The sequence below is a fragment of the Melitaea cinxia genome, chromosome 1, assembly GCF_905220565.1.
Source record: "Melitaea cinxia chromosome 1, ilMelCinx1.1, whole genome shotgun sequence".
NCBI lineage: Eukaryota > Metazoa > Arthropoda > Insecta > Lepidoptera > Nymphalidae > Melitaea > Melitaea cinxia.
This window is the reverse complement of record NC_059394.1, coordinates 20,301,526-20,321,432: the sequence shown is the minus strand read 5'-3', so window position 1 is coordinate 20,321,432 and position 19,907 is coordinate 20,301,526. Positions and strand designations below refer to the sequence as shown.

The window sequence follows — 19,907 nt, the reverse complement described above, 5'->3', positions numbered from 1 at the left end:
TGTAATGGTTATAATTATATGGAAAATGTAAATGCTATGTACGATTTTTTTTTTTTTTTTTTTTTTTTTTTATTTTTTTTTTTTTTTTTTTGTGTGTTACCCACAATTAGGAATTCTAAACATTTTTGAATATCATTATCAGATCGACACGGTATGTCGAAGACGCGGGTTCGAATCCCGCTGGAGCGGTCAATTTTTGATATGATATTCAAAAATGTATATGCTATTTATGATGTAATGTTTAACAAAAATTTCCAAAAAAAGAAATATATTTATATAATATTATAATGTTAGAGATTTAGTTATCAGAAATTACTCAAAAATTAAAGAAGCTTGACTGTTTGTTACAATTAGTTACAAAAATTGACCACCATTGATATAAACTTTTTCGTCCAGGTGGTCGCTACATGATAGGCGGCAGTCGAGGCGATATCCTGGTGATACGGGAAGCTAGACCTGATGACGCCAGCTCGTACTCCTGCGAAGCTCAGCACGTGTTGACAGGAGAGAAGAGAAGGAGTAACGGAGCCATGATTGCTGTTTCACGTACGTTCCCATTCCACACTTAAAGATTTTCGACGGTCCTGTTTGAATAATGTGCAAAGCATATAAGAATAACTGCTTATGACTAATATAATAGAATTAGTCTGTTGTTTGTATTAATTTGTTTGGTTCTAAAGCACTACACGGAATTTCACACAAATCTGACACAACACAAAATCTGAAGTTTTGTTTTCATTATAAAACTGATACCTGTGTACAGGCTCAGTCAATCAGCTCAGCCTACTGCAGTCCACTGCTGGACATAGGCCTCCCCAAGTTCACGGCAGACATCCGGGCTTTCCGCAATCCTCATCCAGCCTACACCGGCAATCTTTCGTAGATCGTCGGTCCAACGGGCCGGAGGACGTCCCACACTGCGTTTGCCAAGACGCGGCCTCCACTCCAGGACCCGTCTACTCCAATGACCATCAGTCCTGCGACACAAATGAACAGCCCACTGCCATTTCAACTTGCTAATTCTGTGGACTATGGCGATTCCCATGATCACATGAGTTCGCATCTACCTGTGTATATAAAATTAGAATTTTATGTTTCCCATATAAAAAGATACCATAACTCAATATTAGTATAGTATGATCCTAAGTAAACAGTATTATTGATATCAAAAGAACGAAGACGTATTCGGCGTTTTAGAACAACATCAAAATGATAAGTGAGTCCACTTAGAAAAATAATAAAAAACCTCTCAACGTTAAATTACCCGGAAATGTATTAAAAGTTTGTGCCGTAGGCTTATAGCGGTTATTAATATCATATATTATTATTGCAGATACGACGGGAAGTATGGCACCAAGAATTCTTACAATATCTGAAGATGAAACTGTTCCTCAAGGAGGGGATATTAGATTAGTTTGTTGTGCTATCGGAAGTCCTCCTCCTACGTACAGGTATCTTACATACATGATATTCAAGTGCTTAAATAATAAATAATTCTATTTGTTATGGCGGAATAAGGAAACATTTAGATCTTGCTCACGAGATTACCGGCATGTGGAACGTAGACTCAACAATAATTGTTCCTATTGTTGCGTCGGTCAATGGTCTATTAGCGAAAAGTTTCGACCAACACCTTAAGAAACTCTCGCTTGAGTGTTGGATCAAGGGTCGGATTCAAAAGGCAGTGTTGCTTGTAATGGCCCCCATTGTAAGAAGTCTCAGTCTGGAATCTTAACTACCAGTGGCCCAGACCATAACATGCTACTGGAGGATAACTGTTTTTATATTTTGAAATATTTATTACTTCGTTAGTCTTTTCTATAATTATATTTAAAAAATTTAGATAATAATAGGGTTATATAATTATTAATAGAAGTAATAACCTGATTTATATTTGTTAAAGAAATTAATAAAAAATATTCCATACTGGGCGAATATTCATTATCAAATTATTCTTAAAAAAACATTCTTCAAGAACTATTAGCCATTTCAACATCCTCTATAACTCTCATTAGTTTGAATATAAACGTCTGTTGAAAATAAATTCTATTTTATATTCATTCAATGACTTCTTGAATAACGAGAAAGAAGAAAAGAATTATTGACTTCTATTAAATTTGCATCTCGAGTATATACATTTTTATTTTTTTTTAAATAATATTTTAATAATATTATTGTTTTATTATTTTTAATTTAATTCAATTTTATAATAATAATAATAATAGTAATATTTACAAAATATATTTCTAAACTTAACCTATTACAATGAAATAAAAATTAATACTAAGCCAATTATATTATGGTACCGTCACAATTTGATAAGTATTCTTACTACAAGTATTTATTTATATTTATCCTAAACTTCAAGGAAAAGTTTCTAGGTGTAATTAGTATTATGTGCACGAGAAATACTGCCATAAATGCTGGTGACATTTCCCCGTTAAATTGTCATACCGATTCTCTGAGAAAAAATGCACCAGCCCTCTTATCGCTGACGGAGGCATAGGACGTGGTGTCGATTCTATAAAAGATATATTTTCTTGAATACGTATATAAAATTAAATTTTGTTTCAGCTGGTTTCGTCACGCAAATGGTCGTTTAAGTCCTGTCTCTAACAGTATAAGGATATCAGTGTCTGAACAAGTCCTGATAATCAGACGAGCTCAGACCTCAGACAGCGGAATATGGACTTGCAGAGCTCACAACCAGTACGGGGAACAAAGAAGGGATGCCAGACTCCGCGTGAGGTCTAGACTTGTGGTCAGCGTTCATCCACAGCTGCAAGTAAGTAGAGTTATGGCTAAATTTAGAAGCTAAAGTTATAAGTGCCAGGTCTAAGATTGTCAAACTTGTCTAATTGTATTTTATTTTCATTATATACAACTTTAATTAGTATTTCATTATATTACACTTTTAATAGTATTTGTATCTGCTAATAAAATTTTAAGTTTCCAGATTAAAGAAATTTTTAAGTAATTCGAATAATAGCCTACGACATAGCGTAATCCACAATAATCAACGCTAGCCAATTATTCCTGCCCAAGATATCTCAATTAGATATGCGATTATTTTTGAAATACCAGATCTAACAGCTTATTTATAAACATTTTTGATATGATATCAAAAATGTTTAGAATTCCTAATATGAGGGTAACACAAAAATAAAATCGTACTTATAGCTTATTTTTATATATAACTAGGTCGGTAAACAAGCGTACGGCTGACATGACGGTAAGAGACTACCGTAGCTTATAGATGTCTGCAACACCAGAAGCATCGCAAGCGTGTTGCTGACCCTATTCCTAATCCCCCCCTCGGACAGCTATTGACTTCTGGTTAACTGTGTTCTTGCTATATTTCTAACGACAAAATTATTCCCACGACATACTTTATTCGCAATATTATAAGCTGATCAAAGAATTTTCAATGAAAAGAAAAAACTTCAAATTACCTCAGTCTCGACCTTTTCCGTACATTGATTAAAAGTAACAATTACAATTAATTTAGACTTAGTCATAAAGTTTTATCATCATCATCACCACTTCACCCTTATACAGTCCACTACTGGACATAGGCCTCCATAAGTTCGCGCCAAAAATGGCGTGAATTCATGTGTATTGCCCATAATCACCACGTTGGGCAGGCGGGTTGGTGACCGTAGGGCTGGCTTTGTCGCGCCGACAACGCGTCTTCGGCCTGTGTATTTCAAAACCAGCAGTTGGACGGTTATCCCGCCATCGGTCGGCTTTTTAAGTTCCAAGGTGGTAGTGGAACTGTGTTATCCGTTAGTCGCCTCTTACGACACCCCCGGGAAGAGAGGGGGTGGCTATATTCTTTACGGCCGTAACCACACAGTAAACACAAATTTTTATACTGCCAACTAAATAAACTACTATAAATAATACACATGTTGGACAGAGTTTCCTTGACGTAAGAGGATGTTTAATATATAATGATATACGGGTACAGCCTACATTTTAGATAAAGGCCTCTTATATTTGGAAAAAGAATTTATGTTTTTAGCAGGTCATACTTATATTGAGTTGTCCATGGAAACTCGTTACATAATATTTAGTGAAGTTCTTTTTTTATTATTAATAAAACCAACAGTGTTTCAGTTAATACATACTATTAACAATTACAAATAATTGTGTTTGCTCGCAAACGAAAAAAAAACCGACTTCAATTACATCGACGAGTAATACAACGTAGATCGACGAAAAAATAGTCAAGTAACTATGCGTTATCAACGATTACTCAAAAAGTAGTTACCAGATCTCGATAAAATTTATGTGACCATATGATAAACATCAGCTTTCGATTAAATTAAAAATTAACACAATCGGTACACCCAGTAAAAAGTTATTGTGGATTTTCGAGAGTATCCCTCGATTTCTCTGAGATCCCATCATAAGATCCTGGTTTCCTTATCACCAAGCTAAGGATATCTCCTTTCTAACAAAAAAAGAATTATCAAAATCGGTACATCCAGTAGAAAGTTATGCGGTATAATACAACGTAGGTCGACGGAAAAAGCGTCAAGTAAAACGCATTATTAGATATAACTCGAAAAGTAGTTGTTAGATCTCAAATAAATTTAAATGGGATCAATTGACACACACCACCTTTCTATTAAAAAAAATTTGACGAAATCGGTCTACCCGGTCAAAAGTTCTGAGGTAACAACATAAAAAAAAATACAGTCGAATTGAGAACCTCCTTCTTTTTTGGAAGTCGGTTAAAAATAAGGTCAATAACAGGTTTCCCTTTATAATACTTATTAGTATAGTTGCGTTGATGCATTCGGACAATGGGATGGCGTGCTTACAATAGTCACAGTTATGGATCAATTATTTATTATTCAATAAATTTATATGAGTATTATATTTATAAATACAGATCCGTATACAAAACACCTTGAAGTTCAGTGCAGCCTTACATAAGGTCTTAGTGTCCAAGCTTCTTAGTAGGAAGACAAAAATCACAATTTACAAAACCATTATTCGTCCAATACTGATGTACGGTTGTGAGGCTTGGACACTTACGCTCAGAGAGGAGAATTGGCTTCTGGTTACAGAAAGAAAAAATTATCGTAAGATCCTTAGACCACCTAAAGGGCAAGATGGCAGCTGGCGAAAACTAATGCTGAAATTGCAAGCCTGGTGTCTGAACCAAACATCATTGGAGTTACCAAATCCCATCGGTTGCGGTGGCTCGGTCATGTCGAACGCATGGGGGAGGATCGAGCAGTTAAGAGAGTTTATCTGAGTCGACCAACTGGACGTAGACCGGTGGGTCGCCCCAGATACAGCTGGAGGGACGTGGTTGAAGCAGACTTGAGTGAGATCCAAGCCAATAATTGGCGGGAAATCGCGCAAGATCGTGCGATGTGGAAAAATCTTGTTTCGGAGGCCAAGACTCACTTCGGGTCACTGAGCCAGATGAGTTAGTTAGTTAGATGTTTTAATATGTGTATATAATAATGTTTTTTATCATGTAATAACAAGAAACTTTAATTATATTCGAGCCGATATATTATGTGTGTCATCACACAGTGTAATACAGCTTAGAAAAAGTTTACGCTATAATTGATTGATTGATAGCTTTCAGTTATGTCAATGAAGCACGGTTGATTCCGCCGATCTCCTTTAGGACAGAGGAGACAGGAAAAAGATTGATTGATACGGTTGTATCAGTATCAGTTCAATTTAGAAAAACGGGTGGAATAGATGTAGTTTTATTGTTAACAGTATGAACATTTTATATTGAGCTAAAACTACAAAATATTAGAAATATTAATTTAAAACGGATGTGCTATCAGGTAGGGCACACCTGTAAATATCCTGCTTACAATCCGGAGCAGCTCGACTGTGGAAGTACCTTGACCTTACAGAAGAGCACAACTAAAACATATAAAATTTGTAGAATACTGTATCTAGCCCTGGCTCAATCTGTTATCAGTTATGGACTGAGTAGCTACGGTAAGACCTATAAAACACATTTAAATAATATTTATGCTTTACAGTTACGTTTATTAAAAACCATTATCCCGAAATTTAAAAATAAAAGTATCTTGAATGGAAGTGATATTTTTAAATATTGTAATGCCATGGATGTATTTACTTTGGTGAAATTCAATATCAATAAAGTTAATGATCCTTCTTTTTTAATCGAAAAATGTAGACCCAATACCCTAAGAAATATTTAAAACTCAAAAAAATTTGTTATACCGAATGCTAGAAATTTTTACGGAGCTAGAATGTTAAACACCATTATACCTGCATTTGTTAATGAACTTCCCGAAGACCTACAAGAGTTATACCTGGACAAACGCAAATATAGAAGATCACTAAAAGAACATTTAATGGCTATAACATGTACGGTACGGTATAGATATTATTTGATAATATGGTATGCGACGCGGCGGCTTGTCCGGATAAGCTCTTGTGAGTTTTCGAGGCAGGCTTATGTATATAAGTGATAAGTATGTGTTTTTTGTATTTTTGAACAAATAAAGAAAATAATACTGCTTTCAAGCAGTGTTGTGATCCTGTGGCAAGTAAAGATACCACAGCTCCTGGGGAGGGTCTCAACTCAAATTTCAGCAACTTTCTAGAAAACTATTAGTAAAAATTATTGAAATAGGTTATGACAAAATAATTTTTCACAATTCCCAAAGCAGATGCTAAAACACACGGATTAGTAACAAAAAAACATTAAAATATTATCCGTGATTAAAGGATTAAAATGAATACATTGCTGTTAATTAAACAGGAAATGAATATACCATTATGAATTTCATTATAAAACAAATGAACTAAGCCAACATACCGGTGACAGCGGTAAATGTATCAAGGGAAAACACAAAGGTAAAAGGGTCTACTAAGAAACAAGGGCGATCATTTATAATGAAGTAAATATTTAATAAGACAATTTTATTTATGTTACCTTTTCTCTTTTATTTGGTAGAATTTATTTATCAACTAATAATACTAAGAACCTTTATGTCGGTCAGAGTCGAACCTTACCCTTACACATCACCGGGACGGAGGGTAACTGTCGAAAATATTTTACCACTTAAATTGTGTATATATTTTTTTTAAACTAGGTTGGCATACAATCGTATCTGATGGTAAGCGATTAGCGATTACCGTATCGTATAGACGTCTGCAACACCACAAGCATCGCAAGCACGTTGCCGACCCTATCTCAAATTCCAACCAGGAGGTCTGGTTACTTAGCTCACCAATAGGAACACAACACTGTTTGAAAACAGTATCATAATCTACTGTAAGGTCGAGGTACTATCCCAAACGGGCTGCTCCAAATTTCCTGCTGTGCTCCAGCTCAGTTAATGATTAAGGAATAGTGTGTACTTTCAACAATCAGAATTCGTCAGTTCTTTTACCTACCTTAGTACAAAAAAAAATTAGATTCTAAACAACTTTAAACACAGTCAATAAAAAAATTACGATTACAATATCGTAATAAGTACAGTAACTCATACAAGCTATCGCTTTCTTGATGTAAGAAAATACTTGAAGTTCTAAGAAGCGAATATCCCCAAGGAGTACGTCACCAATATGACAGTAACACAATTCACCGTCGCCCGATTTCTCATACTTGACATTCTCGCTGGAGCGGTGCTAAATTGAAAATAAGAATTCCAAACAGATTCGAAGCAGGCGATATTAAATTTGAGTTCTTTGAACACGGGTTAGGTCTCAGAAGAATTATCTGGTTACCACGTTTCTCACACACACATATAAGTAAAACGTGTATTAGTATGTGTGTTTGTTTAATAACAACCGCTCTGGTGTAGTGCGTGTGTCATATACGCGACTAAATACCGGTGGTACGCGGGTACGATTCCCGCTCGAGACGGATATTTGTATTGGTACAGATCTTACCGGTTTTGGATGTCTGTTCTTGTGGGTCTCCCCACCGTGTCTCAGAGAGGATGTTAAGCTGCCGGTTCCAGTTGTTATTATTAACACCTGATAGCGATCGTTACTTATAGTAGGGAGTATATCCACCAACCTGCAGTTGACCAGCATGGACGATTAAGTTCTGACCCTTTCCCATGTAGGGGAAAAATAAAATATGGCGATGAGTGATTCGTTGGGAAAGCTTTTTGTGACATAAAAATTGTTGTCAAAGTTAAATGTTACAATACTATTAATTATAAATACTATGCTACTAGACGCGATGCAACATGATATGAAGCAAAGCGTCTCAGAATATCGAATATCTATTATTAAGCTGTTCTATGTCGTTACCTCACTTGAAATAGTACTCGCTTACCTAGGGACATTAAACCGAAATGTTATGTTCTGACCCTGTCCGTAATACTCCGCAGAAGCTCTGGTCACCTTACTCACAACAGGAACACAACACTGCTTGAAAGCAGTATTATTTAGCTGTGATCTTCTGTAAGGTCGAGGTACTACTCCAGGCGGGCTGCTCCATATTTTGAGCGGGAAATTTCCTACTGTGCCCTACAGGACTTAAAATGAAAACATACATTCGAATTGATACACTTCTTTTTTTAAGTCACTCAAAAATATTATTAATTTGTAAAATGTAATTTCAAGTTTCAATATATTTAATTAAATAAAATGAACGTTACCAAGTCAATCAAAATTAAATAATATCTAATTGTAATTTCAACAAACGCCTCGAAACGAAACGGCGATCGCTCCGAGTAAACTTGCTCAAAACTTTTGTAATGGCCAACGCTTCAACAGTAATAGTATTTTAATGTGTTGAAGCGCGATAAAAGTTATATTAGAATAGCAGGTGCAATCAATTTATAGACGATATTTTATCTTGTCATCGGGTCTATTGTTTATACACCTTTCATTAATTATGCAGTCCGACTTTTCATTATTAGCAGCCCGACTGGGGTAGTACCTTACAGAAGACCACAGCTAAATAATACTGTTTTCAAGCAGTATTGTGTTCCTGTTGGTGAGTAAGGTGACCAGAGCTCCTGGGGGGATTGGGGATTGGGTCGGCAACGCGCTTGCGATTCTTCTGGTGTTGCAGGTGTCTATAAGCTACGGTAATCGCTTACCATCAGGTGAGCCGTACGCTTGTTTGCTGACCTAGTGACATAAAAAAAAAATATATATATACCGTCTTTGAGACTGATTGTGGTTGGGAACACGGACGGCAAAAGATCGCGCGGTCGTTCACCAACGAGATGGGCAGACCAGCTCAAAAACTCATCTGCCACTAAGTTATACACGGTCGTAAGAGACGCCATGGACAGAGACCGGTGGAGGCATATCCAGCTCCAGATGCAACCCTGCTGCTGACCACGACAGACATGAGGGACCAACAAGAGAGAGAGAGTCTTTGAAATGCTTACTAATATTATAAAGCTGAAGAGCTTGTTTGCTGCTGGTTCGTTTTGAAAAATTGTTTTTGTGTTTGATAGTTACTGACGTAGGCTGTAGGCTATATTATATTTTAATGTACATTTTTTCGCCAGTGAAGTAATATAGGTTGAATAGAAGCGAGAAATATGAACGAAAGAGTGCGTACTATAGCTAAACTATATCTAAGGTAATATACAAAAACCAATCGAATAAAAATAGTAGTTTAATTACAGTTATAAACTTCATTTTAAAAACTCAGACATTGACTGTGACTCATTTTTATAAACATTTGACAACAATAGTTGTGTTTGTTCGCAAACGAAACAGACTTCAATTCCATCGACAAGTAATACAAAGTAAGTTGACGAAAAAATTGTCAAGTAAATACGTGCTATCATAAATTACTTAAAACCAGTCATCAAATATCGATCAAATCTAAAAGAAACCACAAGACGATCGGTATACATACTCAGTTTAAAGTTATGCGGTATAATACTACTATGTATATATTTATTTGTGTATTTATTTTAATTTTAATTTGTGTATTACGATAAAACATAATGTAATGGGTATGTATTTATTTGTGTATTTATTTATTTATTTATTTAACTATATGTATAGTATTTATTTAAATTATTATTATTTATATTATTAGATGGTAGGATTCACTTTGTTTTTCCTTTTTGATGACCCTACTCGGTTTTATTTTAAAATCTCCTCTACCCCAAGGTTGTCTGGAAGAAATCGCTTACCTAGCGATAAGACCGCCTTTGTGCACATTATTATTTTGTAAGTTTTTATTTTTTAAGATACCTATGTACTTTAATTTTATGCACAATAAAGTATATTTCTTCTTCTTCTTCTTCTTGTACTACGAGTTAGACGCAAAAATAGTCGAATGAATACCAAATATTAAATATAACTCGAATAGTACTTATACGTTTCAGCCTGTAATATCCCACTACTGGGCACAGGCCTCTTTCCCCATGTAGGAGAAGGATTAGAGCTTAATCCACCACGCTGCTCCAATGCGGGTTAGCGGATATATTCCCTACTATGAGTAACGATCGCTATCAGGTGTACATGATAACAACCGGGACCGAAGGCTTAACGTGCTCTCCGAGGCATGGTGGGGAGACCCCACAAGGACTGCACTGCACACGAATAGTACTTGCCAGATCTCAATTAAATTTAAATTTGGCCACATGACACGCACCACCTGTCGATCAAAAATAAACATCGAAATCGGTCCACCCAGTCAAAAGTTCTTAATTAACATACGTATGTATGTACCCGACTCCTTTGGACTTCATTTTGACCCACTTCAAACATTCATATTTCATTTAAACTTAGTAGACTTATCGAGGACTGATGGACATTACACTAATTCGATAATCCTTTTTAGTTTGGTTTATTTGTAAAAGAGTGTTTTTTTTTATTTATTTATTTGGAAAACGTTTAAAAATGTTACAGCTTACATTAAAATCTGACTGCTCATATCAAAATTCAGGAGATATATTAACTTTTAATAAGTAAGTTTGATATAATTATACATGTATAATTAATTATCAGAAGATACCGAGAAAAGTTTGTTTCACTCGAATGTTCCCTTACATTTAGATGAGTAATTCAACTTTGAAGTTATGATCTTTATACATACGTATGGTATAAATGTTCTGAAATAATATACAGTACATGGATGTGAATGTTTGACAGACAGTTGCTTGTAACACTGAGTATAAGCACTGAAGGCGCTCGTTTAATTTAAAGGCTTTTTCAGAAGATGTTAGACTAGGAAGGTTTACGGCATGGTTAGTAGGAAGGTGACATGACAAGGATAGATAGTTAATAATAAGTCGTTTCACTTAATTTCTGTTTCATTATTACTAATTGTTTGCATTCTCTTCGTATAACTGTTATTTACTTTAAATACATAACAAATGAAACGATATGTTTACCGATGCTAATCTACATAATATATTCACACTATTTTAATAGTAATCATTTGTTTATTTTTGTTGATATTATATTATATAATAAAATCACGTAGACTATACATTAGACACTGTATTACATAAAAATGTTACGCTTTTATTTAACGTTACGGATGTTATTTGCCGGTTAGGGTACCCCTACGCAACGCCACACAAGAAAATTTGTTCCAAAATCCAGACTTCTAGAATAATCTTCAAGCTATTTTTGTCTCCAGTTGCACTCGATTGTTAATCCGATTTGAGACTTGATCTTATCGCCGCCGATGCGGAGCGATGTTCATCTAAATTATTCATGAGTTCGATCGTATATCGACTTGTGACACGTGGCAAAGGAAAGTAATGGATATTTTCTATCTAGACATTAAATTTCTCCAAGCTATTAATAGATGGGATCTTTTTTATATAAAGATGAGTTGATAATTCTTTGAAATGTTTTCAAGTTTAACCTTTGAAGTGATCGGTTTATGTAACGGTTTTATCGTATCTTATTTTATCGTGATAAGCGGAATAAGAATGAACAACTTTAAATGAACGAATGAGAATAATTAATGGAAAAAGCGTAACAAGACTTTTTCGCGACACTCCTTGATATAGTATACAAATTAGATCTTAAACATATGTCTTATTTTAGTTACCGCAAACCAATTAATACTGTGATTGAAAATGATGATTAAATATACCTTTACATTTATTAATTTTAATATTAAATAATAAAATAAATATTCATTTCTAAAATTTAAAAATTATAATTAATAAAATAAAATTTATGCAGTTCCACAGTAAACTTAATTATCTTCCATTTAGCATTTCAGTATTTTTCGATTTTAAATACCACGTTGATCTAATCAAGAACCTTCTTTGTCAACCAGGTTGCGAATTCAGGCAGTTCCGTTACCTTCAACTGCTCAGTGGAAGGCGGTGACGCGAGGGTACGATGGCTACATGACGGAGTGCCAGTTGGTGGTGGTGAACGTACGCTACGCGTGCATGGAGTCGTGCGAGCTCATCGAGGAATGTACCAGTGCTTCGCTGAACGAGACCTGGATAGTGCGCAAGCTGCTGCGGAATTGAGACTTGGAGGTATGTACGGTCATAATCGCTATAAGATTTGTAGACAATTTGTTTGAATTCTCAAATGAGGTTTTTATTTTGAATCAAAATTTTACCAATTTACGTAGTAATTTACGTAGTCATAAGTAAAACCTAGTATTGTCTAAAATTGTATCTAATGGTTATATTGTCCCCTGACAACCATAATTGTTTGTTCGTAAACTAAAAAAACCGTCTTCAATTACATTGACAAGTAATACAACGTAGGTAGACCAAACAATTATGCCAAACAAGAATTACCAAAGATACAAAAAAAATTACCAAAGACTACTCAAAAAGTAGCCATCATATCTCAGTAAATTTAAATGGCACCACAATACAAGCATTAGCTTTAATTATGTCGACGACAAATAGTAATAGACAATTACGTATCATCAAGTACATACGCATTATTAGATATAACTCAAAAACTACTTGCCGGATCTCCATTAAATTTAAATGAGACCAAGTGACACGCACCACCATTTGATTTAAAAAAAAATCATCGTAATTGGTCGACCCAGTAAAAAGTTCTGAGGTAACATAAACATACATAACAAAAAAAGCACAATCGAATTGATGTTCTCAATTGCCTCCTTAAAATGGTTTAAACCAATTCTTAGTTATAGGTTTTTGTTACTGAATGAACAAAGTACATCTATATTTGACCAGAATCTTGACCGTATCCTACAAGTTTTAAAAAAACAACAGCATCGTACTTTAATAAATCATGAGAAATATTTTCTTCCAATACTGGATTTTCTGTCAACTAGTAGTTTCTTGGATTAAGTTAACTATTCAAATGTAGTCATCTGCAAAAGAGTTAAAACAAAGCGTCTCATTCTCCGAATGATTTGAATAAGGCTTAAGAATTAAAGTGCACCTAACGATACTTACTTAATATAATTGATTTTTCTTACGGCGATGTTGTTCAAAGTTTTTAAATACTTCAGTTGAGAGTTCTTCGGATAATGTTCTTGCGAATCTTCTTCTAGGACGTAATTTATATTCGATCAACTTTGTGTAATGTACATAATGTAATGTTGACTACTTTATGCACAAACTCGATAATAGTGATTGATTTCAACTTTTTTTTGGAGTTTATTTGAGTTTTTTTTTATGTCACTTGGTCGGCAAACAAGCGTACGGCTCACCTGATGGTAAGCGACTACCGTAGCTTATAGACACCTGTAATACCAGAAGCATCGCAAGCGCTTCGCCGACCCAATCCCCAATCCCCCAGGAGCTCTGGTCACCTTACTCACCAACAGGAACACAATACTGCTTGAAAACAGTATTATTTGCTGTGATCTTCTGTAAGGTCGAGGTACTACCCCAGTCGGGCTGCTCCAGATTTTGAGCAGGAAATTCCTGCTGTGCCCTACCTCAGTTAAAAGTACTTCTTAAGAAACGATTTTCATATAAGTGGTCCGAAAAAAATATGAGGAACAAAATCAACTGAACGAATGACCTCGTTACGTTTTTGTTAACACCGTCTATCGCGACGCCGATAGCGTTATTTGATTCGTTTATTTACCATTCGATATGGTATTAATATTTTTCTTGGACTAGTTAGCCTTTTTTTGTCTATTTAAACAATGGATCTAAAGGAGTAAACTCAAGTCGTGCGTCGGAGCTGACACACACACTTTTTTGTTGATAATCTGTATTATGACGTGGAGTGAGATTTTAGGTATCAACATCCTATCAACTTTTTTAAAAAATTTAGTAAATATGCTTTTTGATTGGCGTCGGTGCACTGGTGAATATTATCGTCAACTAGCTGATGTGTGTTTGTGGTTGTTGAGTTGAACTCCGCGCATGAAAAAATTTGTACGAATCCGTGCAAATGTTTGTCACTGTTTGGGTGATTGTGCTTATCGTGTGTGCTTAATTATTTCTACACAAACATATACTTGTTAATTGTATTAATATTGAATGTCAATTTTTATTCAGGTTTCAAAAAAAAAATAAAGATTACAAGGAAGAAAACAATCTAAGTTCCGTTTTCGGAATGTGACAAAATTATTTATAGAACAACATTATTTTTATAAAACTAGGAAATTATCTTGCTAAGTAAGCGTTCGAAATTCCTATGACATAAATTACATTTATTAGTATTCTAACCGTGAAGTGAGACCGATATATCTTCTCATATATTCTAGACCTGCATTATACTAAATTGAGACATTATGATCACAGCAGTTCTTGATGTTAAACTACCTTACTTTGTAATGTATCAGCTCGTAGTGTGACAAGGCGACACCTTATTTTGAAGACAGTATTATGATCTCCTAATACTGCAATTACATACTTCGAAACTTGGCTCCACATCGGATCTGATAACTTTTTGACAGTGCAAGCCATATGGTTTCTTCTTGACAATATTTTACTTGAGAATGCTTTTGGTGGGATCGTTGTTACAAGAATTAAAAAACGAATTTGCTTTATACCACACGACTGAAGTAAAACTTTTTTAGGTCCATCTAACTAATATCTCCTTCTCAACTTCCGTTGCCCTCACACGATCACACTTCTCGTCACGTTCTCGTCATTCGCCACCTTACTCGCCAAGTCAAGCGTGCGTATGGAAGTTTTACTTTAAAATCGCTGGAAATTTAACATGCTACTTTTGTCGCTGCTTTTATTCAATACATTCCTATACTCAGATTATAGATATTGAAACTAGTTGACTCGGCAAACGTTGTCTTGCCGCTAAACGCTATTTAAAAATAGGGGTTGATGGTAGAAGGGTGAAAATTTAGGGTTGTATGTATTTTTCAACGCCAAATCATAATAAAATAAAAAGTAAATAATTTATCTAAAAAAAAATATGAGTGGACTACTCTTAACATTTAGGGGGACGAAAAATAGATGTTGTTCGATTCTCAGACCTACCCAATATGCACACAAAATTTCATCAGAATCGGTCAAGCCGTTTCGGAGGAGTTTAACTACAAACACCGCGACACGAGAATTTTATATATCAGATAATAATCTGTAGATCATACAAGAATCGGTTTTCATAGAATCGAAAAACGCTTCCGAATTGAATCCAGAACAACTCCATTTGAAAATTCGAATTGAACGAAATTAATAAAATTAAATCATTCCGCGTCGCATTACGTCAGACCTTCGAACAAAGGCGACGGAATATATATATCGATGCAAATTTGCAATAGTCGTATATAGATTCGATTGTGCCGGCCAGGGATTGTTCGGTTATTGATTAAAGCGTGCTGCAGCGCCGGACAGGCCATGCGTCACCCGTGACACGGTCGGGACCGACCGAATTTACATTGTGACATTTATAATTTATGCCAATCATTCGGCCCTGAGACCAATATTATAAAAATTTTGTATCATACTGTATTATGTAATTGCTCGTGGTGTCACTATTAAATTATATTTTTATTGACGTTTATGTTTCGTGATTGGATTTCAATGGGTTTGGGATTATAATTGAATTTAGTTTTTGTTTTCTGTTGTATGTTATATTCTACTAACAATAATTATATTTGCTCGCAAATAAAACCACAATACAATCGATCAAAAAACGATCCACATGAAAGGCACCGCATTTCGATTGAAAAAGAAATCGGTCCACCCGGTAAAAAGATCTAAGATATTATACATACAATAAAAATGGAATTGAAAAAACTGCTCTCTTTGGAAGTCGGTTAATAAAAGCACAAACGTTAAGTGAAAATAAATAAAAGTTTTTGATTACAAATATTTATTATTATTATTTTGACGCCGCGTTGGCGCAACGGTTACAGCCATGGATTGTACCTGTTGCGCTGGCGGTTGCGGGTTCGATCCCGCACATGACAAATATTTGTATTGGCCATACAGGTGTTTGCCGTGGTCTGGGTGTTTGTGCAGTCCTTGTGTGTAATTAAGCTCTGATCCTTCTCCTACATGAGGAAAGAGGCCTATGTCCAGTAGTGGGATATCACAGGCTGAAGTTTATTATTATTATTTATTCGACGAGTAATTCTCTTCGCTGTGAAGAACGTAAATGTCTTATCTAAATACGTCGTTAACTAAATTTTGAACTGAGTTTACACTTTCATTATTGGAAATATATATGATGTTCTTATTTAAATATTCAATTAACCACAACATCGAATATTTAAAGAGTCAAAAATAATAAATTCAAAAATTTAAAATTGCATTATTACAAAAAAAATGGTATTGAAAACGTTGACGCGATGATATTACAAACAAAATTTGTGGTGAGTCCGAGATATCAGGAACTTAAAGCTCGGCAGCGAGCCAAGGTAAGTGGTGCAAGTTGCCTGAAAATTTTCATATTGGATTTTTGATGCAAGAAACACAAAGATGTTTTATAGAATATCGTTGATACTACAAACTTTTCAATATAATGCAGATATTGAGAGGAAAGTTGCAAAGCGCTTTTTTTTCTACGACTAGGGTCACTAAGGTAGCAACAAGCGTCTGGCCCACCTAATGGTAAGCGATCAACGTAGGCTATAGACGTCTGCAATATCATAAATACCTGATAGCGATCGTTACTCGTAGTATGGAATATATCTGTCACTCATAGTGGAGTAGCCTGGTGTATTAAGCTCCAATCTCTTGCATGAAAAAAGAGGTCTGTGTCTAACAGTTGAAATGCAGGCTGAATGCGATATGGTAGATGTGTGTATCACCACAAGTATCCCACGCATATTACCAACCCTGCATCTGATCTTCCTCAGGCTGCCTTTTTTTCCAACAGGAACACAACAATACTTGAGAGCCATTTCGCTAGATGTTCTGGAAGTTTGAAGATATTTTCTTAAAAGGGCTCTAACCCTCCCTGCTATGCCCTACGTCAATAAAATTAATTAAATTTTTAAGTTTATTAAACTAGAACTACTACCAATTTGTTAGCAATTTCAAAATTTAACTTTCATTCCCTCTATCAAATAACACACTAAACTTAAGGTTAGAATACACTAAATTTAAGGTTAAAAAATTAATATACTGTGTCCTAGCGACTTACATGAACTCAAATCATATCAAGTATTATTGAAATTGTAGTAGTAGCATCGATGAATTAATGGTTTTTTTTTTATGTCACTAGGTCGGCAAACAAGCGTACGGCTCACCTGATGGTAAGCGATTACCGTCGCTTATAGACGCCTGCAACACCAGAAGCATCGCAAGCGCGTTACCGACCCAATCCCCAATCCCCCCAGGAGCTCTGGTCACCTTACTCATCAACAGGAACACAATACTGCTTGAAAACAGTATTATTTTGCTGTGATCTTCTGTAAGGTCGAGGTACTACCCCAGTCGGGCTGCTCCATATTTTGAGCAGGAAATTTCCTACTGTGCCCTACCTCAGTTAAATGGTTCAGATAGTCATATATCATCATCATCATTACAGCCTATACAGTCCACTGCTGGACATAGGCCTCCACAAGTTTACGCCAAAAATAACGTGAACTCATGTGTTTTGCCCATAGTCACCACGCTGGGCAGGCGGGTTGGTGACCGTAGTCATATATACTTACTATAAATAATACTGCTTTTAAGCAGTGTGTCCGGAAGGGGGGGGGGGATAAAATAATAATGTGTGCAAATATGTAGTTGCAGAACTCCATTTTAACGACGTTATATCTTAATTACTTATTACGTAATATTCCATTAACTTAGATTCGTTTATAGCCAAAGTATAACAAGAATGTATAAGCCTAAAAAATTCCACAGCTAGGTAAATGCATCATGCATGGTAAAGCAGGGTAATGCATTATACATATAGAAAAATGCGCTTCAGCCTGTAATATCTCACTACTGGGCATAGGCCTCTTTCCCCATGTAAGAAAAGAATAGAATAGAAAAATGGTTGGAACTTAATCGAAAAAATTAGAACCGCATATTGTATGCTAAAATCCGGGGCTATGTGCTTTCCGACACGCCGAGGAGATACCAGAAAGAAATCTTCCGTTCAAACCTACAATCGGCGGCTATAGATCGGCTATTTGTATCACTACAACGATTAATTTTAATTTTCCAATGGAAACAAGGATTTTCTACCGTTGAAATTGACGATCATTTTTTGGCACTAATCAATTCACTCGGTATGATTTTAGTATTGTCCAATTAATTTATACAATATTCATTATGAGGAAAGATAAAATGTATTAATATGCAACATAAAAAATCAAAAACGATTTATAAAAGAAGTCTGTTTTTTATAATACGTAATGACTGTATTCGTTTGTTAGTTATTGATAGTACAATCATTACATAGTATAAAACAAAGTAGCTTCCCGGTATGCTTAGATCTTTAAAATTATGCAACGAATTTTGATGCGGATTTCTTTAGTTAATAGAGTGATTCCAGCGAAAGGTTTATATGTATAATGCATGCATGAATTAAAAAAATCATTTTTGAAGTTATACTTTTGTTGGTGCATTAGGGAAAAATGAAAATGTTTACGATACTTACGCACTTAGCTAGTCAACGAAGAAGAATTTAGAAACGTGAAGCTAGCTAGTCAATGAAGTATAATTTCTAACGTGAACATAAGTACACACACACACTTTTTTTTACTGAACAGCATTAACAAACCTCAATAAAAAATAACATAATTTCGTTAATAATAACATTGTAGGCTGTGCATACTACCAACAATAATATCCGCTTCAGATAATGAATTAGTCCAAGCACAAACAGATCGCCTGTCGGCCGTCACAACTCGGGCTATTCCGCAATAAAGAGCTCACAAGCATTGCTCCGTTATTTACTGCCTCATAATTCCTCTGTCACGCTCATTTACTGCCCGGTAATGCTTTGAGTTGTGTACCCGATTGTTGTTCGAAAACGTTCATTATTAACTGAGAAAATGTTTGTGTTTTTGTTAGTTTTATTTTTGTATTTTTAACAGACTTCAAAAAAAGGAGGAGGTTACTCAATTCGACCGTATATATTTTTTTATGTATGTTCGGCGATAACTCCGTCGTCTATGAGCCGATTTAGATGATTCTTTTTTTGTTGGAAAGGAGATATTCCTAGTTTGGTACCATGATTTGAAACCAGGATCTGATGATGGGATCCCAGAGAAATCGAGGTAAACTCTCAAAAATCCACACAACTTTTTACTGGGTGTACCGATTTTAATGATTTTTAATTTAATCAAAAGCCGATGTTTATCATATGGTCACATTTAAATTTCATCGAGATCTGATTACAACTTTTGGAGTAATCTTTGATAGTGCGTATTTACTTGACAATTTTTTCGTCTACCTACGTTGTATTACTTGTCGATATAATTGAAGTCGGTTTTCTTCATTTGCCTGCAAACACAATTGTGGTGTTATCTTATCAACAATTTTAGTAAAACAAAAATATGAACTGTAGGTTTTAGTTACGATTTTAAATAAAAACTATTTAGTTTGTGAATACTCTTACGAGGTTAGGTAAGT

At 35.1% G+C, this 19,907-nt stretch overlaps 1 protein-coding gene across 1 annotated transcript in view; it reads left to right on the top strand.

The window, feature by feature from the left end:
* The window catches only part of LOC123654746 (Down syndrome cell adhesion molecule-like protein Dscam2), a 102,995-nt gene that overhangs the window by 73,182 nt on the left and 9,906 nt on the right, over nucleotides 1–19,907 (top strand). Inside the window, exons 5-8 of the mRNA XM_045590633.1 lie at nucleotides 397–546; nucleotides 1,334–1,451; nucleotides 2,575–2,785; nucleotides 12,248–12,458. Of these exons, the coding sequence (XP_045446589.1) occupies nucleotides 397–546; nucleotides 1,334–1,451; nucleotides 2,575–2,785; nucleotides 12,248–12,458 (690 nt within the window). The remainder of the gene's footprint in view (nucleotides 1–396; nucleotides 547–1,333; nucleotides 1,452–2,574; nucleotides 2,786–12,247; nucleotides 12,459–19,907) is intronic.